The sequence below is a fragment of the Terrapene carolina genome, unplaced genomic scaffold (genome assembly GCF_002925995.2).
Source record: "Terrapene carolina triunguis isolate 2854851 unplaced genomic scaffold, T_m_triunguis-2.0 Scaffold131, whole genome shotgun sequence".
NCBI lineage: Eukaryota > Metazoa > Chordata > Testudines > Emydidae > Terrapene > Terrapene triunguis.
This window is the reverse complement of record NW_020664482.1, coordinates 16,833,477-16,846,306: the sequence shown is the minus strand read 5'-3', so window position 1 is coordinate 16,846,306 and position 12,830 is coordinate 16,833,477. Positions and strand designations below refer to the sequence as shown.

Genomic DNA, 12,830 nt, shown 5'->3' with positions numbered 1-12,830 from the left:
TAGGCCTGCTGTATGTGTCCAGAGATCTAAAGCTGTGCATAGTATTCATAAACTGACACTCTGTGGATAGACTCTATTTCATGTCATCCTAACAAGAAAGAAATGTCATAGTTTCATGGAGTTTAAGGCCAGAAGGGACCATTAGAGCATCTAGTCTGATCTCCTGTGTAAATTTTACTTGGATACCCCTATATTGAAGCCAGTGATTTTAGTTAGACTAAAATATTTCAGTCTTAAGGAAACTAAACTGTTGTTGTGTGCCACAGGCAGAGGACAAGAGAGACCCAAGTGCCGAGGCTCCTGCAATGGCAGGGAATTAATTAGATGGATAAATGATGGTGGCAAGCACTGCTTGTGTACGTATAAAGGAAAGTGCGATTCACAAACCCTGGGCTTGGTTTCCCACAGCAGCAGCAACCACATTGGCATGATGCCACAGCATCACTTGTGATCATCAGCATCGCACAGGCTAACGATATTCCATCAAGCTGGTGGTGTTTTGAACAAGTCAAAGCAATTAGAATAAAGGGTCCTCACACACTTTTGACTCCGAGGGTGACAAATCTGGAGTGAGAGTAACCTGCTATAAGAATTCCAGTGCTCCATGTGGCCCAGGATTTGGGTAAACTGCCCCAAACTCCTAACAGCTCTTGGTTGCCTTTACGAGTTAACAGACAAAGATTTCTGTGCTCTCTTCTAAGGACTTGTCTTTGCTACAGTTTGCAATCCTCTTTTAACACATGGTAACTAATGTGACCTATCATAAACTGTAGCGTAGAGAAGCAACCGAAATGCATTTAATAATTTGAGACCTACTTCTTTTCAATAAGCCACTTAGGCCTTGTCTACACTACAGACTGTAATAATGTTTTCACACATGTCAACTAACATGACGGTAAACTCTAGGGCACATGAGCTCTAAGTTGCCTTATTAAGTCAATTTCTTAGTCTTCACTATCTTTCAGGCACTGCTCCCATGGGAGAATGGGTGGAGCCAGAGGGTAAAGATTGCAAAGCAGGAGTCATATATGGGTTGGAATTTGAAATGCCCAGCTGGATGATTACTGTAATATTTACACTTACTTGCAGCTGAGGAGTGTTAAGCAGGACACTTTGTTAAGGAAAATTTATTCTTGCCCTTTGAACAGGAATTTCTCTCTCCTTCAAGATTAATAATAGTCCCTCAGCACATCTCTGATTACACAATCATAAAATAAACTATAGGTAAAGTCTGAGAGAGGATTCTCAAGCTACAGGCACTACTTTAGTTTTAAGATTTGTTCTTTTTAAAAACAAAAGATACTATCTACCAAATTTTAAGAGTCGAATACTGAAACAGAAGAAGCTGACCATGAATGTTTTAAGTAGAAAGATACAGCAAACATGTATAATATTTATATTTTGGCAAATATAATGTATTATGCAGTGGTTTAAGTGGTAAGTAGAGTTTCCTGCATTTGAAAAGATTGTGAGCATTACATTTACAAGATTTCCATATACTTTATCAAACACATTTGAAACTTGCTGCTAAGAATTTAGGCTGGAGCCTTCTCCACTAGCATCACAGTGTCCAATAGAATCACAAACCCCAACAACATTTTGGTGTACTTGTCAAAACTGTGGCAATGTGCAGTTGTTCCAGGTGCTCTTGGTTCTCAGCTGTAACTGTCTTTGCTATGTGTAGGGTGATGGTGGACTAGGATTTCCAGGCGAAAAAGGCCTGCCAGGATTATCTGGCTCCAAGGGCCGGCGTGGGGAGAGCGGTCTTCCTGGCATTGGTTTCCCAGGTCCTAGCGGAGTTCGCGGCCCTGCAGGTGACCCAGGAATGGATGGCTTTCCAGGACAACCAGGTCTTCCAGGTCCTCCAGGTAGGCTTGTTAGGGACTACTCTCATTTTGAAAAGCTGCCATGCCCCTAAAAACCAGCCAACCAAAGAAATACTCCACTTCATAATGGGATCCTAGTATTTTCAAAGCAGTAAACTAGATGTATATTTTTAAATTATTTGTGGATAGTCTATAGGCAGGTCAGACCTGATCCTGCAGTCCTCACTCACCCACATAATCCTGCTGAAGTCAATGAGATTACTAACAGGAGTGTGGACTACTCATGCCAGTAAGAGGGGCAGGATGGGGCTACTGACAATAGCTAATTTTTGTAGGAGGGACAGTTTTATAGCCAGTAGCAAACCTAAGGTGATTTTCTGCTAGGGATGTGGTTAAGATGAAAAGCTTTAGATAAAGAAAGGTGTAAATATTAGAGCTACATATAATAAAATATGTGCAAGACTCAGTGACTAGGAACTTTTCATGTTAACCAAACACCAGGATCATTTATGACTGATTTCACTAGGTCCTGCCTCTATTTAGCAGGTGGTACACTACTGATGAGTGTATTGCAAGTTCCACTCTGTGCCAATTTACAGAAGAATTGAGTTGCTATCGACCCTGGCTACAGAGCACTTTAGCTCAAGCTGAAGAAGTTGATGCTTTTAGTTCTGGAGGTTCCCCGGTTCAGTCCCTGCTGAGTCAGCCACAATAGCAGGCATGACATATGCAGCTTGAGAACGTTTGCGGGGCAGATGTTGTATGAGTTTGATATAGTTGATATGACCATACAGAGCTAGGTACACTTAATGACAAGTGAAGAATCCAGTAAATCTGGGCTTTATATGTGAATGCAATCTGGGCTTTATTTGTGATATTTCAGATATGCTAGAGTCTGGAAAATAGTCTCACCATCGAACTATTGAACATAGGGAATATTTATGTTGAGATTTTAAAGTTGGTTTATTAAGGTGATTTTAACAAAAGCAATATCTTTCCTTTTCTGCTGCTGCTTTTTATTATGTTTTCCACCTTGTTTGTGTATATTTAACCTTCTGTATTTGTAATGCTTGCCCTATTAGTAATACAACTAAATATATTCATAGACATAATATTTTCCCCAAAACACTAGTCACTGCTAAAATGACATTGAACTGAATACAGTTCTTCTTCTGACTCCAAGTCTCAGGATGAAACCAGACATGTCTACAATGTGCACAATGAAAAATGTCTGTGAGCATGTTTGGCCTATTGATTAAAAAAAAAAGATGCTTTCGATCATGTGGGTTTTCTGACTTTGTTTAACCTGTGCTCCTTTGCTTGGCTGGTATAGGTGACTGCTGCTGCGGTGAGGAGGTTGGTAAAGGAATCTTAGACACAGAGGGAGGTGAGAGCTAGGCCTTAGTGGTTGCCAGAATAGCAATGGGAAGATTCCCCATTCTTCCCATCATTGCAGAGACCCACAGAATGGCATGTTACATAGCACCAGTGTTGCATTTGGTTGTTGTAATGGGCTGATTTATAATGGCCAACACTGGCATCCCATTTGAACTTTCTACATATGCCTTTTCCTGACTCGTGTCATGTGCTAAATGCTAAACGCTCTGCTAACCTATAGTATGTGTATATATAGCTTTGCTTATTAAAACATCTCTTACAAGGGCTGCTAAATCCAGATTGCATCATAGGATAACTAGAGGGAATATGCTTCATGCACTGACATTCACAGCCTCATGTATATTGGGTATCAAATGGGATGCATCTTAAGTCAACACATTATGTGAGTGTTACATCAAAGCCCCGCTAACAATGAATGGCTTTTTTTGTAGAAGAGCATCTATCATCAGAAAACGTAGAAGAGTGTGAATAAGTCATTAGCTGATTCAATTTACACCTCCACAGATATTTGTGTGAAAGCTGTGAGAGAACCATCTCTCCAATACTTGGAAATCATTGCACTTATTAAAAAACACTTTTGATGTATTAAGCTTCATCTAACATTAAAGAAATCTGCTTAGTCAGAAAAAATAATTGCTGTTTATACTGCACTTGTTGGAAGGTTTTATGATGAAGACCAGAGAACATTTTTAAAGAGAGACATTGACCTACTGAAATTAACTTGCCAATGTTGGAAGGTTTTATGATGAAGACCAGAGAACATTTTTAAAGAGAGACATTGACCTACTGAAATTAACTTGCCAAAGGCAACATCAAGGAATTTTGCCTAAGACCACACAAAATGCAGTTACAGTAGATCAGATGAAAATTCTCATTTAAAAAATAAATGCTGTATTAGGACCTGATCATGCAAACCTTCTTGCATGTGCTGAATTCCTACTCAAGTGAGTAGTCACATTGATTTTCCTTGAGTTGCCTTCAGCTGATATCTTTGACTAGGGGATAGAGTGTTAGAACAATACTTCTGCACAGTTAGTGAGCAGTATTATGAAATTGCTCAGAAATGCTATTGGATTACCCATTTTGTGCCATTGTTGCAATTCCCAGAAGCCTCTCACTATGTTTTCACAATAGACTTGTTCCCCTGGCATTCGGAGGCCATTGTCTGTATTGTGAGAACATAGGGTATTAAGTAACTGGCGAGCACTAAGCCTTGGTTACTTCATTGTGCTATCAGACCCCAGGAATATGTGAAAACCATTTCTTTAGCATATTACCATTGCCCTTCAGTTGCTCCATAAATACAATTCCCATTGTGCTACCAGTCTAATGCTGGCTAATTACATAAAGCATTGAATACTGTCATTTTCTGGACGTTCACTTAAGCAGGCCCTTAAAAAACCATGTGTTTGAATATAAAAATGTTAATTAAACTGCCCTTTCTGAGCTAGTTGATGGATTGGACATCCCCTTTTTGAAAAATGGCATTCTACACAATGCTGTGATTATGGAGGGATTGTTGGAGACGGATTTTAATTTTTGGCTGCCTTATAAAACATTCAGTGTCAGGCTCGGGAATGCAGAATGCCAGGATCTGAGCAAAGAAATCACATCTTTAAATGGTGCTACCCTCTGAACAGTTAAAGTAATCTCCTGTCTAAATGTACCTATAGGTAGGCAGCAAACTAAGCATTAACATTCTTCAACCTAAGAACTTGTTTCTCACATCTCTCTACCTCTGAATATAAATTAGACTGGTGAATGTTTTATTTTATGTATCTATTATTTTTGATGTCCTTGCTTTAAGTCTAAAATGCAGGATTTAAAGCTGAGCTGTGGTACTATCTAGAAAGAGCAGTGGTTGGTTTTAAGACAGCATCAGTATGCAAGTGTTATTGCAAAGTTTTGTATGTGTGTTGTTCAGGGGGTTAGTCACCTATAAATTCATTCTGTTATCAACTAATGCCTCGCATCAAGGTAAAAGTAATGAATTTAAGCACTGACCTTTGGTTTTCCAGTATCAAAGCAGAACATCTGTTGTTTCTTCTAGTACTTGCACAGCAGCGTCAAAACACAAGTACATTAGAGCCCCAGGAGGTTTTCTTCCCCACCACCTCCTTCTCCTCCCTCCCCCTCTCCCTCCCCCTGCACATTCAGCTTCAGATCTCATTAGCTGAGGTTAAGGGCTGCCAGCAGTCCTGATTAACTAGAATTTGTGATTTGGGTCATTTCACTCCCCTCTCCCCCCTACCCACCCCCATCTTGTGATCACATGAATCAGAATCACAAAATCATAGAATATGGAGTTGAGGGGGAGGAACTAGAGGTGGGGTGGAAAAGGGTCACCCAGTCTGGTGGAACTCCTATGAGATAAGCTGCTCTCACAAGATTTTTCCAGTTTTACTGAAATCTCTTGAGAACAGCCCACAAGGTTTTGATGCCATTGATTAAACCCTAACCATAGCTCTGATTCAGCCTCAAAACTAAATGGAATCCATATGCCACCTTCTTGGCCCATCAGTAGAAAAAAATCTCTTACGTAATTTAATCTTTCTTTTGGCCATTGCCTCATCCCCCATGGGTTCCCTATTCCTGTTGTTGATTAAAATCAGAAGTGAGCCATATTGATTATCTCTGGTGTAACTCTATTGTCTTCATTGGTTTGACACCAGGAATGATTTTGTCTCAGTGTCTTTTACTAATAAAACTCAGAAGCCACCTGAGAATTGCCATTATTTGAAAGACACCAGTGTCATTTACAAAATGAAGTCTTAGGTTCACAACCCCACTGTCAGTAAAAGGTCTAGATTTACTATGCCTGGTCCACTCATTACGTCTGGCGGCAGCAGAAATGCAGCCGAGAATTGGAGTGCCTTGCCTGGTGATGTAGCCCATGAGTTGGGCTGGGATATCAGGTTGGGAGTGGGTATTGGGTGGCAAGCTCTTGCAGAATTAGTTGTAAAAAACAAGAAGCAGCTAATCCACAATCTCTGATTGGTTAATCGCTGAACCTGCAGAAAAAATTGCATCAGATTTTAATGGGCCAGTATTAGTAATCAGTGTAGTAACTAGCTATTTAACTTTTTGTATAGAAAGACTCCAAAATGGGAGGGGCAGGAAAAAAATCCCCTTTCCCCACCCTCAGAAATATGGTCTTAACCTAACTCTAAAGATCAGTTCTGATGTGACATTAGTTCAGACAAAATATATTTTAAAATCCTTTAGGTTTTCGTTTTGAGGAGGTTAATTTATTCTAGGAGTTTTTAGGCCAAGCCTGTTCTAATAGTGTAGGCCCTAACCCTACAGTCCTTTTACTTAAGCAAATGCCTATTGAAGAAAGTGGGGTCTTTTTCTTAATATAAAGGGACTGCAGGATTGGACCCCCTAGTTAGTTATGCCAGCACTCATGTGTTCTTAGCAATACTGTATCAATGGAGTATCAAATTGCCAGAGTCTGACAAAGGTGAACATTGCAGACATAAGAGATTTTTCAAATAAATTTAATAGTCTGATGGTTCTAATAATGCCACCCAGACCTCATTCCACTGATAAGTTAGATACTTTTGTTTCTCATACAAAGGAAAAGGATGAGCTGTACAACCACTGATTCCTATTTGCTCTTAGTACACTAACAACTAAGCTGTGTGGTTACTTTTCAGACTGATGGACTATAGAAGAATCAGCTGGAGAAAAAGCAGAATTAAATAAAAAAATACATGCATGCACACACAAAACTCTAGTGTAAACGTGTGGAATGACCCAGCAGAAAGCACAAACACAGGGACAGTCAAGAAGGGCCAAGATTTTAAAAAACGGGTGCCTAAATTTTGTCTCCTACATTGATTTTTGTCATTGAATAGATTACTTGAGTTTTCATAAATTCTGGGCACCCACTAGTTCCCCCAACGTAAGCTGACTCAGTACATAGACTGTACGCTCCTTGGGGCAGGGACTGTCTTTTCCATCTGTGTTTTTACAGTGCTAAGCACAGTGCAGCCCTGATCTTTGACTGGGGCTCTGGAGCATTACCATAATACAAATAATAAATAGCAGTTCTTATGTACAGTTCTCATCACCATTTTACAGGTGGGGACGCAAACCGGTCACACAGTGAGTCACAGTCAGGGCTGGGATTAGAAAATAAATTGAACTTGCAGTCTTGTGCTCTAGCCACTAGCCCAGACTTCCTCTCTTTAGTTTAGTGTCCGTAAACTTAGATCAACAACATTAGCCTTAATGTCCCACAAAGCAATAGATTTTGTTGAGGAAGAGTTACCCTGTGGCAGATGTGAATGTGCATTACATGTAGTGATTTGCAGTGCATAGGTTCACTCATCATTGCTCATAATTTAGTCTGGACATTCAATGTTCTCATTATAACCAGCTAACTACAGTTACAACATATTCCTTTTTCTAGGGATCACCTTGCCCTGTGTAGATTCTGGAGCATTTGGTGCACCTGGGCCTCCAGGAATACCAGGATTTCCAGGTATGGAGATTGACTTTTAAATACGCTATGTAATACACTGGCTTATTGTCTGTGTTGAGTCTCCCTCCAGCAAGGAGAGATCCTGCTGCTTAATCGCAGCTAAATAATAGTTACTCCTGTAGCTCAAGTGGACGGGGCTTGGGCTTGCTTCCTGGAGGTGCTGGGTTTGATTCCTACTGACAGTTGTTCTGTCTATATATGTGTGCAGCTCCTATTCATAACTCTGTGAAAGTCATTGTTAATGAGGGGTATAGAGAACTTTTGCCCTGCCATGCAGCTCCCCAAAACAAAACACTTGTCCCTCTGTGTTTGTTCAGTTGATGAGATGATCACAGACTTGGGGCAACGTTGACTAGTTTAAATTAGTACAGTAGTTGGGCATTTTGTGGTTAGCTTTGCATGAAATATCTAATCCCACTTCACAATAATATGCTTGTGTCTCCGATCCTGAATTAATTTTTTTTAATCCTCAGGTCCCAAGGGCAGCCCGGGGTTTCCAGGCAGTCCAGGTCAACCTGGATTAAGTGGGTCAAAAGGACAACCAGGTATTCCAGGATCAATGGGATTTCCAGGAGCACCAGGTAAGAAAGGAGTTAGTTATGGAACTTTAGATTGTCTTTTTAATGTACAATACTGTATTTTATCAGGGGGGCTCTCAAACTCTTTACCCATTCTCTTCTATTCATGAGCATCCAGACCGCTCCGCATCCTAGTGATGATCATTGTTATTTTAGAGCCATTGCTACATGGAAAAATAATATTGGGGAAGTATTGAATGTGTTTTAGCTACCTTTAATATTTTAATATTTTAATTAGGAGAGATTAATAAGCTTGGAAAAGAGATGACTAAGGGGGGGATATGATAGAGGTCTATAAGATCATGACTGGTGTGGAGAAAGTAAATAAGAAAGTGTTTTTTCACCTTCTCATAAAACAAGAGCTAGGGGTCACCAAATGAAATTAACAGGCAGCAGGTTTAAAACAAACAAAAGGAGTGTTTCTTCACACAACGGACAGTCAATCTGTGGAACTCTTTGCCAGAGGATGTTGTAAAGGCCAAGACCATAACAGGGTTCAAAAAAGAACTAGATAAATTCATTGAGGATAGGTCCATCAATAGCTATTAGCCAGGATGGACAGGGATGGTGTCCTTAACCTCTGTTTGCCAGAAGCTGGGAAAGGGTGACGGGGTGGATCACTTGATGATTACCTGTTCTGTTCATTCCCTCTGGGGCACCTGGCATTGGCCACTGTCAGCAGACAGGATACTGGGCTAGATGGACCTTTGGTCTGACCCAGCATGGCCGTTCTTATGTTCTTAATGTGATGTAGCAGCTACGACTAAGGAGGAGAGCCAGCAACATGTGACCATTGAGCTCAAGTGTTTTGTGGGATACAGTTTGGGAACCACTGATTTTTAGTGTAAAATGGGTGTGGCATCTGCATGGCTATCCCAGTCACTTGGCGGTGTGGCTATGGGTATGGTAATCAACATACAACATTTGAAATGCTTTTTAAGTTCTGTGATTTTTGTGATGTTTGCAGTCAAACATACAGAGTAATACACCATGCAGAACAGCAGAAAAGTCACAAGGGAGGATTTTTAAAGTGTTTTTTCCTTCTGTCTGTTTGTTCCTGAGGAGACCTGGCCTAAGTGAGGAAATCATTGCAGAGGCACTGCTGACCTAAGTTCCCTCTAAGCTGCACAGCTGCCTATTAAGCCCCAGGCAGGGGCTCAGGGCTGCAGCGGGGAAAGATGCGTCTCTCCCAGCATGGACCTGCCAAGGTAGAGAGAGGCACCTCTCCCTGCTGGCCCCAGCACGTAGCCCCCAGGCAGCCTGCACCCCAAATTCCTCATCCCCGGCCGCACCCCAGAGCCTGCACCCCTCCCTTGCATCCCAATCCTCTGCCCCAGCCCTGAGCCCTCCTCCCACACTCCAAACCCCTCGGCCCCACCCCCAGCACATGAATTTCGTTATGTGCAGCAATATGGAGGTGATGTGTGATACATCACCTCCATATTGGTGCATATAAAAAAATTCATTCCGCACATGGGTGGGAAAAATTAGAGGGAACACTGCTGCTGACATGAAAATCCTCAGTTGTTTTATCCTTACAGCAGTTTAGCAACACTCTCGATGGTGTCCTTTCACACCATGCTTTCCAGCTTTTGTTGTACCAGTGTGTTCTGGACTCCTGAATTATCTACCCCATCGTGCCAAAAGCTGTCCTTGGGAATGCAAGGGCTTTTGAGTGATATCCATGAGGCACTGCAGTGTAGGATGAAGTGAGAAGGACTGGGTGAACAAGTGCAACTGCAACATTTGCAACTTGCCCTTACTAGTGAGACACCGTTTATAGACTCAGATGGTTGTAGTCAGACTGTAAGTAATGCCTTTGTTGTAGGCAATACATCCATCTGGTAAAACCAGTACTTGTAAAGCAGTAGAGATCGCTAGTGTGTGTGCATTTATAACCTCAAAATGCTCTAAAACCTTCATTTCATTTAAAATGAAAAGAACTTGTTTAGAAAACCAAAGGTTTTCCATTTAGTTTCCCTTCTTTTTGTCCTTTTCCACCCCTTTATTAAACATTCAAAACCAAAAAATGGTTGTTTTCAAAATACATTTTTTCTGTATGAAACAAAAAAAGTGCATTTGTTAGACATTTTAATTCATATGGATATTGTTTCCCTCCTGCTGTGTATTTTCTGCTGTGTATTATCGGCTGGGTTTTTCTTTAAGGCTTTCCTGGGCCTCGTGGAGATCAGGGACCACAAGGACTTCCAGGACTTGATGGAACAGATGGTTTCCCTGGAAAGATGGGAGCTCCTGGGTTGTCAGGGGCAAAAGGAGCTCCTGGTGAAGTGTTTGGTGCTGAAAGGGGAGCCCTGGGTGAGCCTGGCAGACCTGGATTCCCAGGAAATAAAGGGCTTACTGGAGAACCTGGATTTCCTGGACAGAACGGTGAGCGCCCTTGCTGCTGGTTTCCTGGAATCTGGAACTGTTTATCTTTCCAAAAAAATGTTACTTTCTAGTATCTTCTTGAGGCCAGTTCATCAGTTCCTCTAAGCTGTTTGTAGTTCTGTGTTTACTAAGTTTCCCTGAGCATCTAGTGTAATTCTGAGATGATTTATACAAGTTTTAAAAACAGGTAACTTTATTCTCACCTGGGAAGTAACATCCCACCTCTCACTCTCAGGTGTTGACGGAAGGCCTGGCTCACCAGGTTTTAAAGGCCAACCGGGTAATCCAGGGTTCCCAGGTATTGGTGGATTGCGAGGACCTCCTGGTCCTGGAGGTCCATTTGGCATTAAAGGAGAACCAGGTCCCAGGGGAACAGTTGGCTTCTCAGGATCACCAGGTATGTAGTGTCTCCGATGAGGTTGAGTGGCTTAACCAAACACCAGGATGTTAAATAAGATTTAGAATAGATTTGCTATTTGCTAGGAGTTAACCCGGGGTTGCTATCCAGTGGGGCTGGATGTGTATCTGTGCGCAGAATTTGGGCCTCGGGGATAAACGCCTCCCAGCCAGAAATGGTGTTATTGTGCTGTAAGCCATAAGAGGAGAAGATAGAATGTAGTATCTTAAATGTACCAGTTTTTAAATTACTTTGTTATTGCATATTTGCTGGATGAATGATGAATCTCCATGTTCATGCTTTAATTTCATATACATAACAAATTGTTAGAAAAGTGACCCTTGTCAGAAGGCAAAATCCTATTAACTTTGATGGGCTGAAAATTGCTGGGCTTCTCGGCACAACTATATGTATCTTCTTCATCCCCTGAGACAGCGGAAGACCATCTTGATTCCCCCTCCCTTCATGGGCCCAAGGGACTCTGAGTAGAGCAGTGGCTCTTGAGTTGCGCTACGCAAGGTCTTTCCTGGTAGCACAATATGCAACATCATGAGAATCAAGCAAAGGAGAGACTAGATGTTTAGTAGAAAATAATGGTCTGTGAGAACATCTGTCTTTTACACAGCAGTTTGCAGAATAACAAAGCTGGAGAACTATTGGAGGAGAGAAATAAACTGAAGTTATACCCCAAATAATTAAAAAAAAGTAACATGACCAAAAAAATGTCACTATGGCTAAACAGAGTAAAAGAGGTGGTTAGAGGCAAAAAGACATCCTTTAAAAATTGAAAGTCAAATCCTACTGAGGAAAAGAGTATAAACTCTGGTAAGTCAAATGTAAAAGTATAATTAGACAGGCCAGAGAAGACTTGGTAGAGCAAATAGCAAAAGAGACAAAAACTAACCAGAAACATTTTTTAAGTATATCAGAAGCAGGCAATCAGCAGACAATCAAGGTGCTAAAGGAGCACGCAAGGAAGAGAAGGCTGTTGCAGGGAAGCTATATGAATTCTTTTGCATAGGTCTTCACTGCAGAGGATGTAGGGGAAATCCCCACACCTGAGACATTCTTTTTAGTTGAAAGATCTGAGGAACTGTATCAGACTGAGGCGTCAGTGGAGGAGGTTTTGGAACAAATTGATCAATTTAACTGTAGTAAGTTACCAGGTTCAGATGGTATTTACCCAAGAGTTCCGAGGGAACTAAAATATGAAATTTCAGAACTACTAACTGTGGCACATAACCTATTGTGTAAATCAGCCTCTGTACCAGATGACTAGAGGATAGCTAATGCAATGCCTGTTTTTTAAAATGTATCCATAGGCAACCCGTGCAATTACAGGCCATTAAGCCTAACTTCAGTACCAGGCAAATTGGTTAAAGCTATAGTAAGGAACAGAATTACCAGACACGTAGATGAACACAATATGTTGAGGAAGAGTGAACACGGCTTTTGTAAAGGGAAATCATGCCTCACCAATGTATTAGAATTTATTGAGGGTGTCAGAGAGCATGAGAACAAGGGTGATTCAGTGGATATAATATACTTGGTCTTCCCCAAAGCCTTTGACAGGGTCCCTCACCAAAGGCTCTTAAGCAAAGTAAGCAGTCATGGGATAAGAGGGGAGTTCCTTTCATATATCAGTAACTGGTTAAAAGATAGGAAACAAAGGCTGGGGATAAATTATCAGTTTTCACAGTGAAAAGTGGTAAATAGCGGAGTCCCCTAAGGATCTGTGCTGGGACCTGTGCTGT

At 41.3% G+C, this 12,830-nt stretch overlaps 1 protein-coding gene across 3 annotated transcripts in view; it reads left to right on the top strand.

Moving 5' to 3' along the window:
* Positions 1-12,830, top strand: part of COL4A6 (collagen type IV alpha 6 chain) — a 53,001-nt gene that overhangs the window by 20,267 nt on the left and 19,904 nt on the right. For 2 of the 3 annotated variants that reach the window (XM_029911842.1, XM_029911843.1), the window contains exons 16-21: positions 1,685-1,868; positions 3,160-3,213; positions 7,642-7,713; positions 8,187-8,294; positions 10,458-10,679; positions 10,915-11,076. In XM_029911842.1, the coding sequence (XP_029767702.1) occupies positions 1,685-1,868; positions 3,160-3,213; positions 7,642-7,713; positions 8,187-8,294; positions 10,458-10,679; positions 10,915-11,076 (802 nt within the window). The remainder of the gene's footprint in view (positions 1-1,684; positions 1,869-3,159; positions 3,214-7,641; positions 7,714-8,186; positions 8,295-10,457; positions 10,680-10,914; positions 11,077-12,830) is intronic. The other variant, XM_029911844.1, reaches the window with a different exon arrangement.